The following is a 27,438-nucleotide window of genomic DNA, read 5'->3' as shown; positions in this document are numbered from 1 at the left end:
AACACACATCCAACTCAACAAAAGAATGGCTTCAGCAAAAAAAGATTAATATTTTGGAATGGCCCAGACAGAGCCCAGACCTGAATCCTATAGAAAATCTGTGGGGGGACCTGAGATACACAGGAGATGCCCTCGCAATTTGACAGATCTGGAATGTTTTTGCAAAGAAGAGTGGGAAAATATTTCCAAGTCAAGATGTGCCAAGATAATAGACTCTTATCCAAACAGATTGAGTCCTGTAATAAAAAGGGTGCTTCAACTAAGTATTAGTTCAGGGATGTGCACACTGATGCAGTTAGGTTATAAGTGTTTTTTAAATTTGTCACTTTGGTTTTCAGTGGCATTGCATAGGTTGTAATTTTTTACATTTAAAGGTGCAAAAAGTCTGATATGATTTATCTTTGTTTAATTTTTTACATCACAAAAACCTGCTGTTTTAGCAGGGGTGTGTAGACTTTTTATATCCACAGTATATACTTAAAATATTTGTAATATTTACATATTTTAATTTCATAACAAATTTTCATCAGATTGAATAGTTATCTTTATATGAAATGAATAAAAATTAAATATTTGTAATGTTATTAATATATATTTTTATTAATATACAGTATATACACTTATTTTTTGAGTTTTATATTATTTATATTATATTTTTATTTTTCATTAAAGAACTCAATTTGATGGAAATTTGATATGAAATTGAAATGTGCAAATCTTAAGAATAGGCGCATATATATATATTAGTATATACAGTGTTATATGTATATAATTTTATTCTATTTATTCTTTCATTTAATCTATTTCATCCATAATTTATCTATCATCTGTCTGTCTATCTATCTATCTATCATCTGTCTGTCTATCATCTGTCTATCTGTCTGTCTATCTGTCAGTCATCTGTCTGTCTATCTATCTATCTGTCTATCTGTCAGTCATCTGTCTGTCTATCTATCTATCTGTCTATCTGTCAGTCATCTCTCTGTCTATCTATAGAGTTGTATGGATTTTTCATTTTTTTTTTTACTATTGCTGATCAAGACTACTGTATATTTCTGCAAATCCGCTTATAGTCTTTGTAAGTTCAGCAGTATCTTGCATTGATTCAATTATTTCATTAAGCATAAATTATATAAACATTGGCTATTAATGCATTTCAAAAGTATCAAACCTCAGTTTTCTGCTTCGCAGTGCCTTTAGTCTGTTTTATGAGTTGTACTTTTCATGAATATATTTATTTTTTATTATTATTATTTATTTTATTTTTTTTATCTCAGATTTTTCATCACCATCATCTTCATCATCCAGAGAGCATCTCATTCTTAAGGTCATTTGTGTCTCTCATTGGTTCTTGTGACTGAAGGTGGGGTTTTAAGATCGCTTTTCCAAATCAAAGCTTTATGAGTTTGGAAAAGAGGGATTTGAAGTAGGCGATTCTCAAAACTCAAAATAACCCACAGAAAGCAGATGTGATGATGCGTGAACTCAGAGCGGCTCAGTATTTGAACAGCAGCAACATGTGGAGGAGAAGCGCTCAAGTTTCCTGACGCGCTCGCGACCAGATCGACAATCAGAACAAAGCGGCGCAAGTGGACGCCAAATCATGACGCTTGTCTGTGTTTGAACAATGTGTGGATTATTGTTGTTGTGACTAATATGAGTGGCCATGGCTTGGTGTGACCGTGGGATACAGGTGCTGCTGGCCACCGTCGGGGCTTTTGTGGCGTTTAGTTTGATGAGCATCGCGATCGGGACCGACTATTGGCTTTATTCTCGGGCTTATATCTGTAATGCCACCAACATCACCACGGACGAGACGCAGACGCAACCCAAGAAGGTCCACGGAGATCTCACGCACTCCGGGCTGTGGAGGATCTGCTGTATAGAAGGTAGGCAACCATATGTGTTCACATCTGTCTTTCTTAGAATTAAGTTAATTGTCTTCAGACAATGAAGGCTGGCTGTATTGTAAGGCTTTTGTTTCTTATCAGCATCCAAGTGAACTCAGAAATAGCAGATGATGCGCGAAAGATGTTGGAGTAGCGTGCGTAGTTCGTATTTAACGGTGTGATTGATTTAAATTTGTATGCAAAAGGGATTTAACGTATCTGGAAACACTCCAAAAAAAAAAAAAAAAAAACTTTTTCCTTCCCATCACAAATGAGATATCTATAATATCTCAACAGTTTCTCCTACAGAGCAAATGGAGACTTCTGCTTAAAGGTGCTGTAAACAATCGTTTTAATGAAATGACAAGCAGAAATATTACACTTGTTTCTGTGACAGCACTAGTATCTGTAAACTGAGGAAAAATGGAAGAACAAGAATTGGCCGCGGTCAGTTTGACGGTTGTCAATGCAAGTTGTGCTACTGTTGCTTTTAGAACTGTTAAAATCGCTTACAGCACCTTTAAATCTGCTTTTCCTCTGAGAACAAAAACACCAATAATCTCACATTAATCTCAAGTTTTTTGTTTTGTTTTTGTTTGTTTTTTTAAAAAAAGAGAGTTTAAAAAAAGAGATCTCAACAATGAGTTTATCTAATATCTCAGATTTGGCCAAGATTTCAATATAAGCTCACATTTCTAATCAAATTCTTCGAAGACCTATTCGATCCATATTCATTTCATAGCTATAAAATCTACCAATATGATCAGTAATTTTCTTAAATATGTCTATTTTTATGTCTCCCAAAGGAATTTTAAGAAAAACATCTGAGACTAAGTTGATTCTTAAATGAAACCTAAATCCATTAAAGGGACAGTACACCCAAAAATGAAAACATTTAGCCCATTTACTTGCACACCAATATGCTTATTACTCCCAAAAATCAGCTTATTTAAAAAATACTACAAAGCAAGAAATCTGCGTTTACATGAGATTTGAAATGATCGCATTATTCTCTGGTTTTGACGTCAACCCGTGAAGCGGCATGTGCACGACATTTGCATACATTTGATAAAGGCCAAAGTATACTTCGGTTATCCACGTTGGTGATCGCTTTGTGCACAGTATGCGTGGCACAAATTTCATCATCAGCACAGTCTGCTCACGGCCCAGATTTTCTCAACACTGTGTACATCGTCGGCGCTTGCACTTGCCGTTGATGCAGTGCGCATGCATTGTACGCGTTCGTATTCAATCGTGGTCAGAAGAGTATACTTTGAAAGGCAAGACGGTAAGAATGCTGGTAATGATGTTTGCATGCAACGCGTAATCGACAAAAAAAAATCTACCCGTGTTGACCGGTTTAATCTTATGTCGTTTATGACCTTACGATAAACTAGTCGTTTAATACGTTTACACGTTTTCGGTTTACATTTGAAGCATTTAACATGCATTTAAGTGCGCTCATGATCATATTCTCCCCCTCATTTTGTTCCGAACCGATATGATTTTCTTTCTTCAGTGAAACAGGCTGAATGTTTTCCTCATTCACTTTCATTGTATAAAAAAAAAAAAAAAAAAAAAAAAAGATGCAATGGAAGTGAATGGTGACTGAGGCTATTATTCTGCCTAACATATCCTTTTGTGTTCCACACCGGTTTGGAATGACAAGAGGGTGTGTAAATGATGGCAGAATTTTTATTTTGGGTGAGCTGTTCCTTTTATATAACTCGACATTCACTTGGAAAACACTGAAAATGCTTTCCATTTCTCTGACATAAACAAGTTTCTTGAATGGACAGAAAGGCGCAATCAGTCCAGAGGTTCCCTCATAAACCTCTTCATTCATTCATGTCTTTCTTGCATTTAATGCTGTTGCTTGGAAACAATATGTCTGAAATCGCTATGGTAACGTGGCTAATGTTTTAAAAATAGATGAATCTGTTGCTTCTTGCCATTGTCCATAGAAAAGAAAAAGGACAGACAGAGGAGAAAGAGACAGAAAGAGAGACATATGTTTTAATAACATATACAGTACCTGTGTATAAATTCAGCAAATTCCCTTAGCGTATGCAGTTTCGGCTTTGAGTGCTTTGGCACAGACAGTCAGAATGATGATTACATCATATTTGCGTACATAGGCTAAACAAGGACATCATAGGTGATGAATATTGGCAACTTACAACTTATCCTTTCTGAAAGTGTAATGATGGCATCTTCAGGCTTCAAATTAACAACAGATGTCTCCATATTGGTAAAGGAAAATCAACAGTTTGTCTTTCACAATCAAATAAATATTCGACACCGAATATTAATCGGTACCTACGTAGGATTTTGTCATTTTATAATGTTAAAAGATCTGATGACAGTGTATTCACCCAGAGAAAGAAGAAAGCAGCATCAGATGTATGTACAAAGAGGATAAATGAATGTGCAACAGAATCTGCACTTGTGCTGCTGATATTCAAAGCCAGAGAGCAGTGATCACAGTAGGCCATTTTTTTTATTAACATTGACCAGAAAAGAAAAAATGCATATGCCTTGCCAGTATAATAAAATTTCTGCTCGATTGCTTACTTTGAATACTTGTATTCTTCTGCGATCAAAATCTAATATATAAAATGTGTACATTTAAAAAAAGTATTTTTATATATGTAAATTATTGTATAAAATAATAATTAATTTTAAATATATATCATTTTATATAATTTATTAAAATATTAAAGTAAATATGAACATCTCATTAAAATATGTATATATATTCTCTGACCAAAATCTGATGTCTAAAATCAAATGTATAAGATACATTTAAGCAATATCACACTCGCAATCGTGCTATATGCTCCAACATAAGCACTGCTGTGATTGGCTGCAGGCACGAGGCCGCAGGCCAAGTGCCATAGGCAATCACAGCAGTGCTGATTTAGGGCCATATAGCATGATTGCGAGTGTGATATTGTTAATAAACAACAGTTCAATGAACAAATACATTTTAAACAATGAGGAAAAACTTAGTACAGTCACAAAAAATGCATTTGTGCATGGAACAACATTCTTACACGACGGAGCAGAATCTGCCGTTGCTGGTTTAAACCAAATTATTGTCCAAGCCTCTCAAAAACATCACTTTAGAACTAGTATCATGGCTTTGGCTGTTTCTAACAAGTTATTAGAGAAACGAGGATGTGTGTGTGTGTGTGTGTGTGTGTGTGTGAGAGAGAGTGAGTGAGAGAGTGAGCGATCACCTGTCTCTGCTGCCACTCCCAAGCAAAGATGCTTTAGTGTGTTAGTCAGCTTTCTGAAGATAATATCATTTTGGTGAAATTCATCCTATTTTCTCAGTGGAAAAATAGCCATCCAAGTGGGGGTGTTCCTCCCTATTTTGTGGTAGCCAGTGTTCAGGAGTCATTCACTATAGAAACCGCAGTCTCCTCCGCCATTTTAAACAGTATTTCTTCTCCAATGTGGAAACTCAGGTAAGAGGTAAGTGCCTTGAGTTTGTGAAATTAGTCTGTTGTGTCTCCCAGCTGTGATGAGCCTTAAAGCTAAAGATATTTCCCAGCTTTAGTAGTGTAGTAGTAATCCGAGAAATCATAGAGTGTCGATGAATGAAAATACTGACTGACTGGTGAAGCACGTCACCTCGGCTGACTCATTTACACACAAATGTTTTTTTGCTGCCACTGCTGGCTAAAATCTGCGATGTCACAAAAATAAATCTAAAGAGACACATCTAGTTTTTACACATCTGCACTGCTCTTACACTTTAGTTTAGAACGGCACGAACACGAGTAGAGTGATACAAATAGTGAAGCATCCGAGTGCTAATGTTCTGAGACATGAATACTCATTAAACGTCTCTTGTCCAATCAGATTCGAGGACTGGAACTAACTGTTATATAACTGGAACCAGATTGGACAAGAGACATTCAATGAGTACTGATTGGACAAGAGACAAGAGTGCACTTAGTCTAGGCTCAAGTGGGTTTGGTGAAATTGCATGTGCGAAGCGCTAATGGGATGCGTCCAGTGCAATTTAATTCTGAGGTTCTTCTCCGGATATTGCAGCGTCTGCATCCTATTATATTGTACATTCCCTGTCAAGCACCAGCGATAGAAACAAAGACAGCGCATTCATATGAAGTTATTAGAATAAATGGACTGTATGAAATTAATTAGAAGAATAGAAATATGGACTTATGTTCTTTTGTGCATTAACTGAATCCTTGTTAAATGTCTTGCATCCTTGAGTCCTTGTTTTGTTTTTTTGCACACACTTCACTTGTACCAGACAATTTTGCTTTAAAAATGTTATTCATTTATTTAAACATGAAAAACTTTAACCAATTTTTTTTATTATTCAAATTACATTGTAAACTATAATTAAAAAAATATTTAAAATAATGAAGTGTTAAAAATAATTGTATAACCATCTCCCCAATTACAAATAATTTACCCTCTCTAACTTCTTTCACTGGCCCATTTTGCAGTGACTTAAAAATCAATCTAAGACAATAGGTGGAAAAATACCAATACAAATTTAATCATAAATACAATTGTAAATATAAACACAACAGTAATAAGAATCGAAACATAAACCATGATCTCGAGTACATGGTTTTACAAAAATACTCTACAATAGTAGATTTTAACGGCTACAATAGTGAGTGGGTAGCATTGTCGCCTCACAGCAAGAAGGTCACAGGGTTCGAGTCCCGGCTCAACTTGGCCTTTCTGTGTGGAGTTTGCATGTTCTCCCTGTGTTCGTGTGGGTTTCTGGGTGTTCTGGTTTACCCCACAAGTCCAAAAACATGCAGTTTATGTTAATTGGAGACTCTAAATTGCCTGAGGGTGAGAGTGTGAATGTCTGTGTGTGTTGCCCTGGCCACCTGTCCAGGGTGTTACCCTGCCTTCAGCCTGAGACAGCTGGGATAGGTTCCAGGACAAGTGGCGATGGATGCACATGCCCTTTTTTTTACCACCTGCTGGTGGAATCTAAAAATTAAATGCAAATGCTCTTAGCTCTCACAAAAATTAGATAAGATGTTGCGCACAGAAATAGAGCCTAGATAGATAGATAGGTAGATAGATCCTTGAGCTTTACCTTGAGATTTGAACTATACAAACAAAATCTAATCCAAAAATAAGTAAATAATAAGTAAATAAGTAAAATATTCCTTGCCTTCAGCCCTGAGTAGTGAATGGATGTGGATCTATGCTTATCTCTTTGTTTGTAAGATTAGGGAGGATTGGAAAGGAAAAACTGTCACTTTGCCATTCTCAGTTTGCGCAACAGATCTGTAATTAAATGCAGCGGCTGAAAGGCCAGAGAGTCTCTAATTAGCCACCGGCTCTGACTTCCATCACTGATCCACACTGAATAACAGAGCCATAACGAGCATTGAGATCAAGCCAGGAGCACTCGCATCATTCTCTCCACTTTTCCTGCACTAACCTCTGTGGGATCAAATAAACCAGTAGTGTTTGCCAAGAGACATATGATGTAAACACAACACAGCTGTAAGCTGCTGCTTCAAAAGTAGCTTTTAAGTGCTGTTTCCCAAGGCAAGCATCACTATTGCCCAGAGTCTACATTTGTTCAAACCTTTAACTTTAAGTGAAGGCGGCTCGTGATACACATTAATTGAGTCACATCCACACATCAGAAGCTTGCTGAGCATATCAGTCTTTTGAGGAACAGCAATTAACAACAATAATAGGTGAAATATTGGAGAAGGTTTTCCAAACGACAACTAAAACTGCGTTCCAAACAGGATAAATCACTCTCCGAAGGGCACTTTGAAGGGAGAACAATCATGATAGTTATGCTGTAGGATCACTTCAAACAGAATTTCCAATAATAATGACTTAAAAATTGAGTTCTGAATGACCCTTATTTGTGAGCCCCACACCATTTAGCCCTCCAAAGCTCTCACCGTGGATGGTAAAGTCTTCGAAGGAAATAGTGCTCAGGGATGATCACTTCAGAATGGAACGCACCCTCAAATATGCAAATACTGTAGAATTTAGGTTTGTAGACATATGGATGGCAAAATCAGTGAGACACGTTGTACTTGTAACATGCAGTAGTATAGTAACAGGCTATATCTCTCTTTCAAAGCATGTCAAACTAGTGGTTCACAAAAATGAGGCAAACTGACAAAAACAGTTAATTTAAAAACTAAAAATAAAGTGTTTCAAGTAATAAAAGAGATACTAAGAATAAACAGATATGCAAGCAAGCCAAGTTAAAATCATTCATATTGTACACTACATTGCACTGTAGTCACATTTATTTAATATTTATTTATTATGCTGTCCAGGTGTTAATTTATTAATAATGTAGGATATCAGAGGCAGAATAATTGCTGGCAATATGACTTCAATCTAGAAACCCCAACCTTTTAATCCTGGAATTCCTCAATGTCATAAATTAAAAGAATCTGTTGACTAAGGCATCAAGAAACCTAGCTGATGCTCACATCTGGCCAATAAAACTAACTAAGAGACTTGTCCAGATTGCACATGACTTGAGAACTTCTCTGCAAAGAGGCCCTAAATGCAAAGGTTACGGGCAATAAAAGACAGAGAACACACTCCCTGGAATTCCTGAGAAAGACTCCGAACACACTCTGTTTTGTCCTCCGATACAAACCAATTTGCTACACTTAGACTCATCAGATCACGAGACATCATGATTATTATTATCCTGCAAACAGCAGCTAAAAAGGAATCCATGAACGCTGTACTTCGCTGAGTTAACCCTCTAAAATGTACAGAATGCAATTAAACCCACAATGTACACAATACCTAGCCTTGCTAGATAATTCTTAAAATGACTCTATGACCTGTGATCACTGTTATAACTGACAAATTATTAGAGCCTGATGTACCTTTTAAAATGTGTATTGATTTGTAATCACTTAAAACTTGCAAATCAATGATTATCATTTTTAATCTTGTATTATTCATCTTATTCTACTAAGAATGATATCTATTTAAGGCTTAACCTGATAGTATACCCTGACAATCAGGTTTCTCATAATGTGTAATGTTTTATCAATGTTGTAAAACCAATGAATTAACCAGTATGATTTGTAACCAGGGATTTTCATGTTTTGTTACTTACACATATAATAGTAATGAAAGTATGTCACATTTAGTATGTAAATGCTTTCTGGTTTACGTAGAGAATGTTGATGACAACGAATGTCATGTCTCTTGCACTGTTTTCAAGATATAAAAGTTCATGATTAAACATTCACTATTTTGAGCAGGAAGGATGTAAGGATTCTTCACACAAAGGATTGTAAATCAACTTTGAAAAGGACAGACCAGTTGACCATGTGACTCTGAAAAGTCACTTCTGAATGGCTCAAGACACCTTTGGGGTGCAGCCAATTTCAGTTCAAAAAGTTTCCTACCGAGGAGCATCTTCCTTCTGCTCTCCTCCTCTTCTGCTCTTAGAACTGCTCTTGGAACGGTCTCTTGCTCTTCAGCTCATCCTCCGTGCCATGTAGAGTCCAAGGAAAAACTCGGGACACAAAGTCCCGAGGAAGCCTCTCACTCTCTGCTCTACAGTTCACGCACCCAACGGGAGTCGTGAGTCTTCCTTGCAGAAGGCCTCGCTTCAAAGCCCACCTCATCATCCATCAAGACAACAAACTATCAGAAATCATAATAGAGTCCAAGACATCAACGAAACGAACTTCTTCAAACGCCAAAGAACTAAGCAACACAAGGAAATGCAACGCAAGGAAACACAACGCAAGGAAACGCAACGACACGCAAGCACATCTCCAGACTTTTGCTCAAAGTGCTGGTGTATTAGTTAAATACTTTGGTTAATCCGATTGCAAATCGAGTTGGACTCAAAAAAGGATAAATGGTTCTTAAGGCATTGTCAACAGACTCCATAAAGTTCATTTTCTCTGTATTGATCATTTATTTCACATTCTGTCATCACTCAACAACCTGTTTCATGTTTTATGTGTTAGATTGGTTTATGTTTAGAATAGCAATAAAGTTTGTCTGTATACAAAGATAATTTGACTGTGTTATATTATGATAAATAATCACATCCCTGTTTTTAAAAGATTTCACTTCAAAGCTATACCTAAAATATGTGTGATATTATTTTTAATAAGCCATGAGAATAATATGACTCCAATAAGTGAATTAATCATAATTCCCTTATTAAAGCTAATTCCTTACAATAGAAATTGTGAGCGGATACAACGAGACTTGTATTACGATTTTAATGGTGGAGAATTTTATTCAGACAAATAATCTAGTTATTTGTCATTTATCTAATTTATAATGGTTGTCGAACACGACTAATTCCATTTATAAATTTCCTCACATAATAATGTAGAATAAGAACAGTTTAATTCCTAGCTCACACATGCTAAATTTCCTTACATATAATGGTGGGGGTACGTGGGCATTTTAACCTATCCCGTGTACATTTATACTACCAAATGTCCTACAATAATATATGGAAATAATTCCACTTTTGTGTCAGAATGCCTTTTCTGACATAATTTGACTGTCCAATCAAACAATGAGTTAAGAAGAATATTGAAAGATTAAATATAAGGCTTGATATTACTTCTGATTAAGTCTGTCAACACATTAAAAATTGATATTGACCTCAGGTGATCATGGGATATGGTATTCCATGCAATGTGCGCTGGTTGTATTTTGAATATTTTGGCAAATGAAGCTACTGTAGTACATTATCATTCAAGTTTGGAATCACAATGAAATTTGTATGCTTTTGAAAGAAAATTATACTTTCCACCAAGAATGCTTTATGTTAAGACACAAAGATTTTTATAAAGACATTTATAATGTTACAAATGACTATTTCTGTTTATAAACATGCTTTATTCCTCAAACTTTGTTTATCCAAGAATCCTCCACTAGAAATGACTAGTATGGAGTTACGACTGCTGAAAATGGGGCCTTGCCATCTAAGACTGAAACGATTAGTCGACGTTATCGACAACATCGACAAAAAATTGCCGACAAAAATTTTCGTTGTCGAATAGTCGTTTGATGTTATTTAATGTAACATGAGATCAGATATGAAACTAATGATGGTGCTTGAGAGCAGCACTGCAGCTCACGCCTGACTGAGTAGAGGAAGAAGACACAGCTCACAGTCCAGATGCACTCTAAACTTTCCAAACAGCTTCAGGTGATGTAGATCGCAAAGTATGAGGGAATTATACTCAAATACCAAATAAGTAAATACAGAAGCACACTCGCTGTGGAATAAGTGGAGCCGGAGCTGACGCTAAGCATAAACAACACTTGCGTGTCGAGCGTCTTTAAAGGAAACACCCTGGAGTTACATCTTTAATGCAGTTATATTTAACGCATTATAGCTTTATTAAAGTTCAAATAATAAGGAAACTGGCATTTCTCTGTGCGGTCAGCGCCTCTTCTATGAGTTGCGCGAAGTGTCCCGATCTAAGTGGGAGAGATTGAAACTGCACCTGGCTGATGCGCACTCTGTTGCGGGGACCTCATCCATCGAGTGCGTGCCCTAAAGCAGCAAGATTATAACGCGATGGCAACTTATTGAATCATAATATATGTAACTGTGCATTTCTTATCATGAAGAAAATTGGCAAAATGCAGCTTTATTAATAAGAAAGAGTTTGTTTTTTTGAGAGTTAAAGATGGATTGAAGTGAATAGAAAGATGAGAGAGGGTAGTCTTCACACCATTATACACTGCAACAAAATTCATTTTTGATTTGTTTTTGTTTTGGCTTGTTTTCCAATATAAATATCTAAAACTCCTTTTAAAAAAAGATGCATTCACCTGAGAAGCAGCATATAAGATATTTAGACTTGCTTTTAGAGAATAGATCTTGAATAAAAGTAGATTTTGTCTTTACTGCACTGGCAGAAGTATAACCAAGTGAAAAAATACACTTATATACAAAATACACTTATATTTAAGATACATTCTCTTAAAGCACGTCTAAATATATGATATGTTGCTTCTCAAGTAAATGTATCTTGTTTTTTAGGATTTTAAATGGAAAACAAGACAAAAACACTTGATAACAATAGGATTTTTTGCAGTTAATTTATTTTACTGAATTAAACATAATGAAACGTTTATTTTTCCCTTTAATTCAGTGAATGTCATTTAGAGGTATTTTTAAAAGATGAATTTGTCCTCTTTATTGTTAGCAAGCATGTTTAATACAACCTTTTACACTACCGGTCAAAAGTTTTGAAACACTCATTCTTTATTATAATTTTTTTTTCTTCACATTTTAGAATAATAGTAAAGTCATCAAAACTATGGAATAACATAAATGGAACTATGGGAATTATGTTGTGACTAAACAAAATCCAAAATAAATCAAAACTGTGTTATATTTTAGCATCTTCAAAGTAGTCACCCTTTGCCTAGAATTTGCAGACATGTACTCTTGACATTTTCTCAACCAACTTCTTGAGGTATCACCCTGGGATGCTTTTTAAACAGTATTGAAGGAGTTCCCATCTATGTTGGGCACTTATTGGCTGCTTTTCTTTATTATTTGGTCCAAGTCATCCATTTCAAAACTTTTTTTAAATTTTTTTTATTACATTTAGTTTTATAATGAAATAAATTAATATGGTGGCACAATTATATTTTTGTCTACAAAACTAATTTCAAATATTTAAGCATACGCCTTCAGATCAAAAGATTTTTAAGATCATGAGAAACATTTCAGTCAAGTGTTTCAAAACTTTTGACTGGTAGTGTAAGTCGGGGCACAAGCTGAATAGTCGGTTTAGAGCTAATGATTAATCGTTGCAATAATCGCCCGAATAGTCGAATAATCGTTCTATAATCGTTAGATTAGTCAATTATCAAAATAATCGTTAGTTGCAGCCCTATTACCATCACAGGTTTTTGAATTTTTAAATAAATAAATTTGTTTTATTTAGATTACCATTATATTTCAAATTACTAATGTTTGTGGCAGTATTTTTACACAGTATGATGCATCCTTGGTGAACAGAAGCATCCATTTCTTTCAAAAACAAAAATGTTGTAGTGATTCCAGACTTTGGAATGGTAGTGTAGATCATCAAGGTACTCCGTGCATGCAGAAAATTCACATACTGTGCACAGTAGGCTATACATACTGCAAAACAACATATAGTTGTATGCCATTGCGAACAGTCCAAAAAAACTTATTACGAGGGATGCTAAAACATGCATTTTAAGGTCATGGGTGGTAGTTTTCCACAGTGATTGGAAACTAAAATTTTAGGCTATTTTTTTGCATCTTTTGGGTGGGTTTTAAGCAGACTTTGGGCTGGACCTGGCAACCCTGTCTAAAAATGATGTGCACACAAAATAAAAGACAGTTTAACCAGTGAAGCAGTCAGAACATTGTTGAAAATAGCCTTGTTGATCAGCGGGGTAAAAATCATAATACAAATAATAGTAATTGGCATACCTAGCCTAAAATAGTAATTTTCTAGGCGACTTACGCAGAGCATTCATTTTTGATGAGCAAAATGAACGTCAACATAGCCCGATGAGGGACTTGACTCACCAAAGGCGACTTTAAAAAGCCCGCTCGGTGGGAAAATAACTTGCAAGCATGCACAGATTTAAAGAAGACTCAAATGTAAAAACATCCATAGCGACTTGCAAGCCAACGTTTTGGAAATCCGCTTCCTGCACCACCACCAAAGTGATTTCCATTGCTCGTCTTGCAAGAGGAAATTTTTCTGTGCCTGCCGCGAGTGAGAGGGAAGAAACATGTGCAGCCTGATGTGAAATAAAACTTTATATACATCTGCTCCAGACAGTGTTGGGCAAGCTACTCAAAACATTTTGCTAGCCAAGTTAAAAGCTACACCTCAGAAAAAGTAGCAAGTTACACTGCAAAAGTATCTCGCTATATTTAAGCTACTTTATTATTATTTTTCAAAAAGATGCACAGAGCATACTGTCATAGACAAAGAATCTCATCACATGATGTTTATCTAAGCCATGGTACAGTGCAGTGCAATTAGGGTTGCCACCCGTCCCGTATTTAAAAATAAAATTATGCGTCCCGTATCGAATCTATATGGGACGCAATTTGTCCCGTATTGGGACAAATTCCCTGACCAAAAGCTGGTCAGATGGCGTCACGGTGAAATCTTTCCAGATCGCTAATTTAACATTGATATAAGTTGGATAATGTGCCTATGGTGGGTAACAATTTTTATTAATAAGGCATATTAACTCAACGCATTTATTGCTAAAACTGTGGAGGATGTGACTGGGGGCTGAAGGGTGTGGAAAGAACCTTAGGCACATAACATTTTTGGAGTTTGATGGTGGCTTTTAAAAGCCCTGGAACGAATTCCAGATATGAACTGTCAATCGACAGCGCCTGTATATCACCAACCCGTTTGACTGAGGCCAAAGCCAACAGCAGTACAGTCTTTAAAAAGAGCACACGTAACTCAACAGATTCCAATGGTTCGAACGGGGTGGTCGTGAGCGCCCTCATCACCAGATTTAAGTCCCATGTTGGAACTGTAGCAGGGCAAGGGGGTTCAAGCACCTCGCTCCCCTAAGGAACTTTATGATCAGATCATGCCTGCCTTTAGAGGAACCAGCCTCTGGGGCATGAAATGCCGATATGGTCGCTACATAGACCTTACGCGTTGAGCAATTCTGCTCATCCTCAGAACCGTCAGAGGATGAAGTTTCCATTCCCCTGCCATCAGTCCCTGGCATGACAGCATGTCTGCTCTGCGGTTCAGACAGCCCGGAACATATTTCGCTTGCAGGGAGAGGAGATGCCGCGCTCACCACACACATTGCGCCAGGCTCATCATTGTTAGCACTGACATATTGTCTGACCGAATCAGAACCTGATGATTCACTATGTCGGAATGGAAAAGCTTTCACAGCTAAGAAGACAGCTAGCATTTCCAAGCAGTTGATGTGCTACGCCTGTTTTGCTCCTGTCCAAGTGCCGAAAGCCGGGTGTCCATCGCACAGCGTGCCCCAACCCATGTTGGATGCATCCGTGATCACCGCTTTTCATCTGAAAACCTGACCCAGCATCACACCCTGCTGATAAAGGTCTGGAGCTGTCCATGGTGCTAGAGCAGCCAGGCAGCGGCGAGTCATGGTGATGCGCATGTGTCCCCAGCGTCAGGCGTGACTCAGTACATGGTGTTCGCTACATAGATCCTTTTACACAATCTTATCAATTCCCAATGGATAAAATGGCGTCCCGCTTCTTTTCTTTTTCATTTAAAGGTTTGCTCAGTATTATTTTTTTCCTCATTTAAAAAGTTTTACAAGTAATTTTGAAACATATGGATAAAATCATGACCATTCACATGAGATGAAGACTCTAGTCATATCAGTAATCTTATAAAAGCTGTTTTACAATGGGCAGGGGTGCCCTCATGGGGGCTGCCATTTTAGAGTCACATGACCAGCTGAATACTACTCGCTTAATATCAGTAACTGCCCTGTTATTGGACACTTTCATTCATGGATTAAATTAATCCGGGTTTACTGTGCATAGCGAATATCTACAATGGCATCTGAAACTGAAAACTACTGTGTTTGTGATGATGCAGCATCCAGGCCACTAGGTGTCACTGTAGGCCAATGTAAGCCACTTCGACATCAAAAAATTACTGTACCTTTAATGTCCTTTTCACATAGAAATATGTCACATTAAGAAAGTAATATGGGATGCTTATATGTTTGCATCTGTTGTCTATCACATTCAATTCAGCTTACATCCGAACCGAACATCATGAAAATACGGTTTCCAAATACCAGTATGTTGTCCAAAATTTAACCAGTTCTGACTAAGAACATAGAAGTTCAGGTAAAGAGCCACTCAGACTGTTTGGTTAATGGGTGCTGTTTATTGGCCCAGTAACTGAAGCAGACCCAGCCTCATAAAGACAAAATAAAGACCCTCTCTTGACTGACACGGAGACACATCAGAGAGTGAGAGCAAGAGAGAGAAAAACAAGTTGTTTTTAGCTGTAAATTATGTATCAAAGGTATTTACTTGGTACTTTAAGGCATTTAAAATATACCATGTTTTTACCATGGAATATCCTGAAAACCATAGTAGTACCATGGTACGTTTCCAAATAAATAAATAAAACCCAACCAAGTGCCATGGTACTTTTCTGCAAGTGTTTATAGGCTGAATATGTGGCATAATGTTTCAGTTGTAATCAGGTGCATTGTTTTTTATATATTGTTCTTTTTTTTTAAGAGTTTTATTTATTTTATACAATGAATAGACTACAAAACACATTCCCCACTTTTTCAAACCTATTCAATGCTAATTAATTTGCTCCTTTTATAACACCAGACCCAATTAATGGCATGCTTGGCCACACAAAAGCTGTGTCACATGGAATAGACTTGTAGAAAAAGGAGTAGAAAAGGAGTAGGAAAAAAGAGTTATTTACCTCAAGCACTGCATTGTGGGAAAAAGGAAATAACATCTGTCTTTGGAGGAAAAAAAAGGTAAGCATTACAATGTGTTTGAGTTACAATACTTTAAGTACTCAAAGCATGTGTGCAGGCCAGGACAATTTATAGCATATAAAAAATAAATAAAAAATACAAGAAAATGATGGCAGAGTTCACAGAGGTGAAACTTTATTATTATTCAGCATTAAATAAAAACTCATTAACATGTCAGTTAACCCACTTATCCTGCGTGGGTCACATCAGTATGTCTAAGACATCTTTGTGCCATGCCGTAAAACAGTGAGTTATGATGTGCTCAATAATACACATTTCAGGGGATTACAATTAAAATGTACTGCAGACATACAATGGCATGCAAAAGTTTGGGCACCCCTGGTCAAAATTTCTGTTACTGTGAACAGTTAAGTGAGTAGAAGATGAATTGATCTCCTAAAGGCATAAAGTTAGAGATGAAACCTTTTCAACATTTTAAGCAAGATTAGTGTATTATTTTTGTTTTGTACAATTTTAGAGTGAAAAAAGGAAAGAAGTACCATGCAAAAGTTTGGGCACCCCAAGAGATTTGAGCTCTCAGATAACTTTTACCAAGGTCTCAGACATTAATTAGCTTGTTAGGGCTATGGCTTGTTCACAATCATCATTTTGAAAGGCCAGGTGATGCAAATTTCAAAGCTTTATAAATACTCTCACTCCTCAAACCTTGTCCCAACAATCAGCAGCCATGGGCTCCTCTAAACAGCTGCCAAGCACTCTGAAAATTAAAATAATTGATGCCCACAAAGCAGGAGAAAGCTATAAGAAGATCGCAAAGTGTTTTCATGTAGACATTTCCTCAGTTTTTAATGTAATTAAAATGGCAGTTAACAGGAACAGTGGATGTCAAGTTGAGGTCTGGAAGACCAAGAAAACTTTCAGAGAGAACTCCTCGTAAGATTGCTAGAAAGGCAAATCAAAACCCCCATTTGACTGCAAAAGACCTTCAGGAAGATTTAGCAGACTCTGGAGTAGTGGTGCACTGTTCTACTGTGCAGCGACACCTGCACAAATATGACCTTCATGGAAGAGTCATGAGAAGAAAACCTTTCCTGCCTCCTCACCACAAAATTCAGCGTCAGAAGTTTGCAAATGAACATCTAAACAAGCCTGATGCATTTTGGAAACAAGTCCTGCAGACCGATGAAGTTAAAATATAACTTTTTGGTCGCAATGAGCAAGGGCTGGAAAAGGAAAAGGGTGCAGAATTTCATGAAAAGAACACCTCTCCAACTGTTAAGCACGGGGGTGGATCGATCATGCTTTGGGCTTGTGTTGCAGCCAGTGGCATGGGGAACATTTCATTGGTAGAGGGAAGAATGGATTCAATTAAATACCAGCAAATTCTGGAAGCAAACATCCCACCATTTGTAAAAAAGCTGAAGATGAAATGAGGATGGCTTCACACCTCAATGATCCTAAACACATCTCAAAATCCACAATGGACTACCTCAAGAGGTGCAAGCTGAAGGTTTTGCCATGGCCCTCACAGTCGCCCAACCTAAACATCATTGAAATCCTATGACTAGACCTCAAAAGAGCAGTGCATGCAAGATGGCACAAGGATCTTATAGAACTAGAAGACTTTTGCATGGAAGAATGGGCAAAAATCCCCAAAACAAGAACTGAAAGACTCTTAGTTGGCTACAGTAAGTGTTAGTAAGGGTTTACAAGCTGTGATACCCCCCCCCCAAAGCTCATCAGATAACTGCATTTTCACATATTTTGCTGGTGTAAAGTCCAAGAAAACCATATACTTTATGCAATTATAGCCCCCATTCAGTTTCATCGATTTGAAAAAAGATGTAGTGTAAGTGAAAAAGACTGAGGCTGTCACTGCCTAACATTCTGCATAGCATCTCCTTTTGTGTCCAAGGAAGAAAGTAGAAACATTTGAAAATAGATTTTTTTGTCTATTACCCCTTAAGAATAAGCAAGTAACCCCATCATGTGATATGTGAATGGTATAAATGAGTCAGTGCCCTTAGCGTAGGAGTTACATTAAAAATAATGTGTTTTGATTAGATGCCAAGGGGGCCAGCTTGTGGAAGTGATGACATCAAAGTAATCAGTGCTGCAAAGAAACAGATTTTTGCAGGACAGAACATAGCAGTTCCTTCAGAAAGGTGTGGGTAAATTTAAGTCAACAACTCGACAACAAAGTTTCACCAAAGAACCTTTATACTTTTGTCAAGACAAACAGGCACAATATATGGCAAGTCCTTGGCCTATGCAATAATGACAAAAAAGTCCAAGACAAACATCCCAACAGTGACAGCTCAGAATACAGCTCAGACGACATTCATTCACGAGTGTCAAGATCAGTCACAAATCAATGCTATGACATACAGTTTGAGATCAGTCTCTTTTATAAGAGATGGCTACAAATTTGGCCTGAGAAAGATGTTTACAGTGAAAAATCACTCAACACATATACACCATCAAAAGAGAATACACCATCTTGAAACGTGGAGCATGGATCTTGAATGAAGAGATATGGAAAAGCATCAAGTCCTCATGTACTCTAAGATTCAGGAAAGCAAATGTTTATCCAAATGTTGCATCTCACTATATAGATATAATTGGGCACTGCACTGAGTGTGATGCACAACTGTCTATAACAGTTGAGACTATGCCAGTGGCTGACAAACCAGTTGTGCTTAAGTGCATGTTCCAGAATGCTGATGACAGTCTCCACACTGGGAAAGCAAAGCGCAAGTTATCGACAGATCTGAGAACAGAAGTGTCTAAAGAACTCTGGGAGGGACGAAAACCAGCACATGCATGGCAAGCAGCAGAGGCTTGCAAACTGATGGATGTTGGTGACCCAGAGTCAAGCCACCTACCAAATCTGGCAACATTAAGAAAAGCCAAACAAGAGATGAGTGACAAAGAGCTTGGGACTGGGACACAATCATATCACTACATCTGCTCAAATACAGTGTAACCCCACAATGGAAGCATTCATGACATTGGCCATGATACGTTTTTTTGCCATTCCTGGACACCATCACCATATTCAAACATGAAAGCCTCCCTATCCGAATGGACCGCTTTGTCATTCATCACCTTGAATTCCTTGAGGGCAACATGAGGCTCTCCTCTGCACCAGTGAAGACAACAGAGCACACTGAGACAAAGAATCAAAAGACTAAAACAAACACTGACCATAGTGAGCAGGATCCAGACGTTACATCACAAATAGTGGAAGACGACCCTGTTGAAAACTGGAAAGGCCTCAGTGTTCTTCCCAAAAAGCAACTGTCCTATCTGACCCCTTGCACAGAGTGGCTGCATGCAGACACAAACCTGAAAATTAATCTCATTAAAAATGGCAGCTACCAGGCAAAAACACCTATTAGAGTTGACAAAATGCTCATAAGTGTCATTAATACCTGTGCTTTTGACTCATTTTGCCAGTGCCTTTGCTCTGCTTTCTGTGACAGTGGATTATTCTGCAGTAATTTCAAAAAGGAGCATCCAAAAAGGAATTGTTTGATTTGGTCAAGACCATTGTCACAAAAGGAGTCAGAAAAGAGGTGTATGCAAAGAGGGCAAAAATGCTGTTCGAAATGTTTCAATGTGTTCACTTAAAGTCAGGTGTGAGGCAGGTAGATGCAAATTGCAATGTTGTAAACCTAATATCATTGTAGGGCTTTACTGGTTGTTTAGATCAGTGTTACTATCAGAAATAATTAATAATTATTTCTGTAGTTATTAATCAATATTTAAATTAATTAATTGGATCTAACTCATTAAAACCTCATATGGGACTCCAGTAAATGTAGTGTGCTAAGTTTAGGAGCGGGTTTGGTTATTAGCAATAATTAATAATTATCAAAGATCATTATTAATTATTAAAATCAATAGAACATTGATGAGAATCAATGTTAGCTTTTTTTTAATCCTTTAAATCAACAGTTATCAAAGATAATCGTTAATTGTTAACGTCGATGAAACATTAATTAAAATTAACACTATCTTATTGATCATTCAAATTCAATCAAAGATAATTATCAATAATCAAAAATCAATAGAATATTAATAAGGATTAACATTGATGGGGCACCACCCTGAAATCAAGGATTAATAACCGAATATTAAAACAGTCTCAATATTAGATTGTTTTCTTAGGAAAATCGACATCCGAAGAATATCGATTTTCGGGAAAAAAAAACAATGAATGAAGGTTTGAATCCGAGCACTGACATCCCGTCAGCATGACACAGGCGTATGCAAAACAAACCAAAACACTTCTCTTTGTAATATAAACAAAGTTTATTTATGCAGTAATATCAATTAATAATTAATACAATGCAGTCAATAAACTTCTGACTTACAACTACAAACTAAACAGTGATATGATTAGATATGGAAATAAAAATAATCCTATAACACATAGGGTGTGTGTGTGTATCAGTGTGTGTGTGTGTGTCAGTGTGGTTAGTGAGAGAGAGAGAGAGAGAGAGAGAGAGAGATTATTAAGTGACAGCCCGAAAGCTGATTTTGCGATAGCTGGAGATAAAGCAGCTGTGTTCATCACTCAGAGACGCGGTTTTACGAGCAGGGCTCGTAAAAGTCCTGCGTTATTTGACTCTAATGGATGAACTCCGTTTCTGTTTCACCCGCGATGGCGAAAATGCACAACAATCCAATATGGTTGGATCACAATACAGCAAAACAAATTCGTGATAATTAATACCCTGAGTATTAATAATGAGCGGACATGGCGGTCCGTAAACTGTACAAGCAAAAACCTTGAAACACAAGAATAACACGCTATAATATTCTATCTCTGCCCAGACGTAACCTCTTACTTGAATCGTATGAGGACAGAGGTAGAATGTGTTTTCCTCCGTCCTTTAACTTTGACCCGGTTTCTTGAGGCTCGTGTGATGACGAGAGGTCGTTTCCTCGCGCTGTCGGCGGGCGGTACGGCTGTTGATTCTCAGAGGGCGGTACGGCTGTTGATTCTCGGCAGGCTGGCGGAGAACTCAGAAATGTCGACTTGATTGAAGATGGAAGAGAAATCTTTAATCTCTTCACTTCTGTAGGCCAACGGATGAAGATGCGAATTGCTCGGCGGTCTCCTTCGGATCCGTTAGAGTGTTCGGTTGAACACAGAGTAATCTCAACTCGTCTAGCGAGATGGAGATTGTATGGCCACAGTTTCAAGTCGGACATTACTTCCTTAAGCCACGAGGTTGCACCAGAGAGCAGCAAAAAGCTACGTCCGTGTTCGGTGAACAAAGTCGCTGGAAGCAACTCTGGAAGCATTTCAGAATTATTTGAAGTCCTGATGATGTCATGTTTGAGGGACGTTCTGTGGTGTGCCTCATCCAATAGGAGTTGAGAGCTCGATCCTTTAGAGGGCAAGGCTTCATGGATCTGTAGTCTGTTTTGGACTCCCTTTGTTTGATTTTGGCACGATTTTTATCAGTAAAATTAAGACTTAGAAGGTGGGGGCTTGAGTTATGTTTTTATGACTGTTAGGCCTGCCTTTGTCTTCTATCTGAACACATGAGGCCCAACAACATCAACAATGAAGGAAGTACCAAGTGCAACAATTTCGACTGAGTGCTCTTCTCCTTACTGCAGTCAACGTACAAGATCATAAAGGACAATCCCTCTCCTACCAGTCAATGTAGATATGCTACAAATTCAGGGAATGAAAAAACTCCAAAAAGCACTGGAAGATGGACTACACCTCAATAGGTCCAAGTGTCTGAAGCCACTGAAGTCACCTGAGGACTGCCCAGAAAGCTGGAAGATAATGGATGAGCCTCTGCAATGGCTCAGTCACTCACAGCTGCATCACTGGACAACTACTTTGCATTGAAATAAATGCTGATACAAACCATTCACTATCTGAAATCCCTGTGAACATGGATCTGGACAGTCATAGCTTCACTTTGTGAGGGGTTGTCGCATTCATTCCAGGACCTACATGGGCCTCTACATGGCTTACTGCAGGAGAACCTCTATTGGCTGGGAGAAATACGATGACCTGTGTGACTGCGTCACAACAGTCTCGGCAAAAAGAAGATGCAACCCCATGTCATATTGTTCACCAAGGATGACTAAAATGTTTTGTTAATGAATATCTTCTGCTGGCCTCTGCAAAAATGAGTAAAGTTAATAACAGAAATAGTCAACAAATTTTCTTTAGCAGTCAATTTCCATTATAACTCTACACCCGTTTAAACAGTTCCAATGTTTTTTTTTGTTTGTTTTTTTAAGAGAAATTCAGTGCTTTTTTATTGTTCTGTTATTTTGAACATAGATCTCTTTTTACACTTCTCTAACAGGAACAGTCAATAGAAAATGTTTTCCAGTTGATCCATGGTTCTTTGAAGGATACTTGTATTTGTTCTGTTATTTGTATATTTTCCATCTTTAAAAATAGATCTATTTTCCACTTGAAAGGATACACAACTTTGGAGTTGTCTGTTCTTTGTTTGATGTTTAAAGGGCAATGTACTGGGCTGCATTCTGCTTGATATCTTAATCTTCAATATTGTTCACATGTTGGAATATAAAGATACATAACCAGAGATTATTTAGCAGAGACAGGCCACTTCTATTAAAATGGATGGGAGAAATTGGAATGCTCAACCAAGCAGCTCAACAGCCCAAAAGTCAACGGATGTAGAAAGGAAGTCCCGCCTTACAGTTAAAAGAGCCAATTACCCCCTAGATACAGACATCACCCGTCAATCAATTCTAGAATGCGCATGTGCATTAGCTATAAAAACTGGGAAAGTTGTGTTTTTTTTAGGGTAATATGTAAAGAATCACAATTTATGATACCATTATTGTCATTTTATTGCTGATTTGAAATATATTGTTTGATAGTAATCTTGACCAACCATTTTTCAGATAATGGTTTGGAGCGATTTGGACTACATGGGGTGGAGAGTGACGTCACACAGTCAAAAAAAGAATGTTTAATATTTCAAACACCAAACCAGCACAAACGCTCGTTTTAATGGCACAAATCAGCACAAACGCAGCACAAACTAATGGGATAGTTTTGGAGATGATTTAATTATATGGGGTGCCAACTTCATGGAGGTCCATAGGCGGCACTAGGGCTGGGTTACCAAGGCTTAAGCCACAAATATTTTCCATAAAGCCGCAAATGTCATCTTGTAGTGATGTCAAAAGTAACAGTGCTATGGTATTGATACTAAAACATATTATATCTTTTATATTTTAACAATATAGTTTAATATTAAGTAATATACTCTATATAAATGACGTTAACCACCTACAGTGACGTTAACACCAAATACAGACACAATGCCGTAAACACATGCTGTCTTGCTGGTAGCTGCTTTCCAGCATTCATGCGTATATTAGTATATGTGTGCGTGCAAGAAAAGTGCTCACATCAGCGATTGTAGCTGTGTGTCTGGTCAACATTCCTGTCTTGGTGAGATATTGAAAACTGTGTTGAGTTTTTCCATTTAAATGCAGTATACCAAATATTTAGATATTTTATCCTAAAAACAAAGAGTAATATATACAGATGTGCTTGAGGAATTTGCTAACTTTAAGTTGCTAGCCTGGACATTTGGATTTCTTGCAAAACGTTACAATAAACCTCACAAACTTTGGCAATTCTAGCAACTATTTATGTACATATTTTAACCTTTTTACAGCCTACTATCTTACAAATTAACTTCCAAATTAAGCTCAATCGATAGCATTTGTGGCATATTGATTACCACAAAAAATAATTTTGACTCGTTCCTCCTTTTCTTTAAAAAAAAAAAAAAAGGTAAAAGTCTGTGAGGCACTTACAATGGAAGTGAATGGGACAAACCATAAATGTTAAAATACTCAAGATGTAATCAATATGTGTGATAAAATGATTTGTGTGATAAAATCATTTAATAACTTTTTCTGTGTAAAGTTATAGCCAATTTTAAACTTTTGTTGCCACGATGACATAATGTCAACAAACCCTTAAACCCTAAAATGACTGTAAAAATAATGATTTAAACAACTTTACTGCTCAAATAATGCATGAGTTTTGACGGAAGAATTCATGTAAGTGCTTTTAGAGAATTATTAGCTTCACATTTCTGCATTTAAACTCTCCAAAAATTGCCCCCATTTACTACCATTGCACATTAAGTGCCTTACTGTATTTTTCTTTTCTCGATTTTTATATATATAATAATTTTTTTTTTTAAAGAATATATTTATGGTCTTTAGGCTTTATTCAATAGGTAAGTGGAGGAGAGACAGGAAACGATAGGGGAGAAGAGTGGGGAACCGGACTCGGAAATTGAATCCGGGACACCTGCACACGTCATGAGCGCAGACCATCGGGCCATGGCTTCAACCAGTTTTTGCTTTTTTAAAGAAAAGGAGGGATGACTCAAAATTATTTTTTGTGGTAATCAACAATTAATGCCACAAATGCTGTCAATTGAGCTTAACTTGTATTGAACCTGGAATATTCCTTTAAAAACACCTGAGGAGTCAGTGACATAAAACATCAAACTATGTAAAGCCAAAAGGGACTAAACATTTTTAAAGTACATAGTGTTAAAAGCATGCAATTTCTGATTTTTGAGCATATCTGAAGCTGAGACAAATGTTCGTTGGACCTTTTTTTTAAATAATATTTAAAGATTTAGTATTATATAAATGACATCTCACAGATGTAACCTTTACACTTTTATATTTTTATATTTATAAGAATAAGATCCACCTATGATACCCTACCAAGCCCTGGGAATTTGTGTCTGTGGTATGGCAAAGAGGAGGGTTGCCCCCTTTGTGAGGCCCCAAGAGCAAACTTGCAGCACATATTGGTTGGGTGCAAGACTGCCCTGGCATAGAGTAAACAAAGGCAACCATTCTCCCCAGAGGCAGGGTGTTGAGTTTGTTAAAAAGGGAGGTGCTGCACAAGGCACAGCACGGAGGGAAGCCAGATCAATCTTGGCACCTGGAAGTGATTGGTCAATGATGGTCGACCTTGGCCAGCAGCTAAAATTTTAGACGAGTTTGCCATTACCTCCTTGAAGCCGGATGTAGTGTTGTGGTCGACTTCAGCTAGGACAATAATAATGATTGAGGTTACTGTTCCATGGGAAGAGGGTTTGGAAACTGAGGAATAGGGAACCTGGGTGATATGTGGTGAGGGCTTGTGCTGAGGTAGTATACCATACAGAACCGGTGGCACTGAGTTACCGAGAGATACGGTGCCAGTGCCAGTAGGGCACTGAGTATGCATCTCGGTGCCTGTTGGCCAATGGGCTGGTGCGTATGGTCATGTCAAAGTATTATGACATATAGAATCCTGGTTGCAAGTAATTTGTGAAGGAATGATGTCTGGATGGGAAGGTAAGGATGAGAGGCACTGGAGGGGATCTGGTGTCCAGCTGCGGGGCGTGGCAGGGAGACGTCCCTGACCGCTGCCCCACCACCAGGAGATGTTCCAGGATAAATGAGGCAAACCATTAAAGATAGGTGGCTCCTGGCTGATGACCCTGCAGCTGGGCTGAAGGCACTGGTGGAGGTGCGGCAGGCAATAATGCCCGGTAGTTTATTACAGCTACCTGTGCATCTGTTTAGTTTTTTTCTGGGAAACCAGTGACTACTGTGAATAGGGCAGTTGGATTCCGGGGAAGATTGGAGGATGGTCAGGAAAAACAGGCTGACAGCAGGAAAGTCTGCATAGGGGTGGGTAGGCTAATTACCTTACCCACAGATCCGTACACAGGGGACACCCTTACCAACAATAAGCACAATTAAAGAAAACAGCCCAGTGGTCCTCTGAGAGGTGGAATGGAAGATGGGTCAATTAGGACAGAATATGGACACGTATGACATAGATCCTGTTTTAGTTTCTGCCTGTAAGCGGGCAGAAGCAGAATGGAAGAGTGGTCCAATTTGCCAAATGGTGGGCGGGGGAGGGATTTGTAGCCATCCCGGAAGAGAGAGTAGCAATGGTCCAAAACCTGGTCCCCTTATGTGTTGAAACTGATGTGTTGGTAGTATTTCAGAGCTACTAACTTGAAGTTGGCTTTGTTAAAGTCCTCAGTCACAATGAACGCAGCCTCAGAGTGCACGGTTTCCTGCTCACTTATACTCCCATAGAGTTCCTTGAGTGCCTGGTCTGTGTCGGCTTGTGGCAGGATGTACACAGCTGTGATAATGACCACTGTGAATTCCCTTGGTAGCCAGAATGGTTGACACAGAAGCATGAGAAATTCCAGATCAGGAGAGCAGAAAGACTTGACAGAATGTACGTTCCTCTGATCACACCAGGATTTGTTGATCATAAAACATACACCACCACCTCTGCTTTTACCTGAGAGGTCTTTCGCTCTGTCCGCTCGGTGCATGGAGAACCTCACGGGTTCGATGTCTGAGTCTGGAATCTCCGCAGACATCCAAGTTTCTGTAAGGCAGATAATGCAGCAGTCCCTCGTCTCTCATTGGAAAGAGTTCCGCACTCTCAGCTCACAAAGCTTGTTGTCTAGAGACTGAACATTTGCCAGTAGAATGATGGGTAGCGGGGGTTGATTTGCGTGACGTCTTAGTCTGACGAGAACGCCAGCTCTCCTTCCCCTTTTCCAACTACGTTTCCTCAGCGGGCTGCCCAGACAAAGGGCTCCGCTGTTGTATTTGTAAATAGCAGGTTGGCATTGAGGTATTTAAAGTCCGGTTTTCGGTGTGCTATGCAGAACCAATGTTCAAAAGTGTTTGTCTATCGTAGACAATAAGGCAGACAACATCCAAGACAAAAAACATAAGAATTGAAGACAAAACGAACAAAAAACTACAATATTGGGTCGGAGCTCGCAACGCAGCAGCCATACTTGGTGCCATCTTTGGAGGATCTCTCAGGTAAGACAAGAAGGATACAGAGCCCGGTTGAGTGCCACAGCTCTACTGAATCCACTGTTGGAGGGGCACCAAGAAGACCAGTACCACCAGCAGGACAGGTCAAGCCTGCAAGGTGAGCCGCAAGAAGAGACATCCTTCAACCCACAGA

The 27,438-nt window shown here is 38.1% G+C and overlaps 1 protein-coding gene across 1 annotated transcript in view; it reads left to right on the top strand.

The window, feature by feature from the left end:
• Positions 1 to 1,463: 1,463 nt before the first annotated feature.
• LOC127450792 (voltage-dependent calcium channel gamma-4 subunit-like) overlaps positions 1,464 to 27,438 on the top strand; it is a 42,629-nt gene continuing 16,654 nt past the window's right edge. The window contains exon 1 of the mRNA XM_051715153.1: positions 1,464 to 1,889. Within this exon, the coding sequence (XP_051571113.1) occupies positions 1,667 to 1,889 (223 nt within the window). The 5' untranslated portion in view covers positions 1,464 to 1,666. The remainder of the gene's footprint in view (positions 1,890 to 27,438) is intronic.

The sequence above is a fragment of the Myxocyprinus asiaticus genome, chromosome 13, assembly GCF_019703515.2.
Source record: "Myxocyprinus asiaticus isolate MX2 ecotype Aquarium Trade chromosome 13, UBuf_Myxa_2, whole genome shotgun sequence".
Taxonomy (NCBI): Eukaryota; Metazoa; Chordata; class Actinopteri; order Cypriniformes; family Catostomidae; genus Myxocyprinus; species Myxocyprinus asiaticus.
The sequence above is the reverse complement of the archived record's forward strand: the minus strand, read 5'-3'. Positions and strand labels throughout refer to the sequence as shown.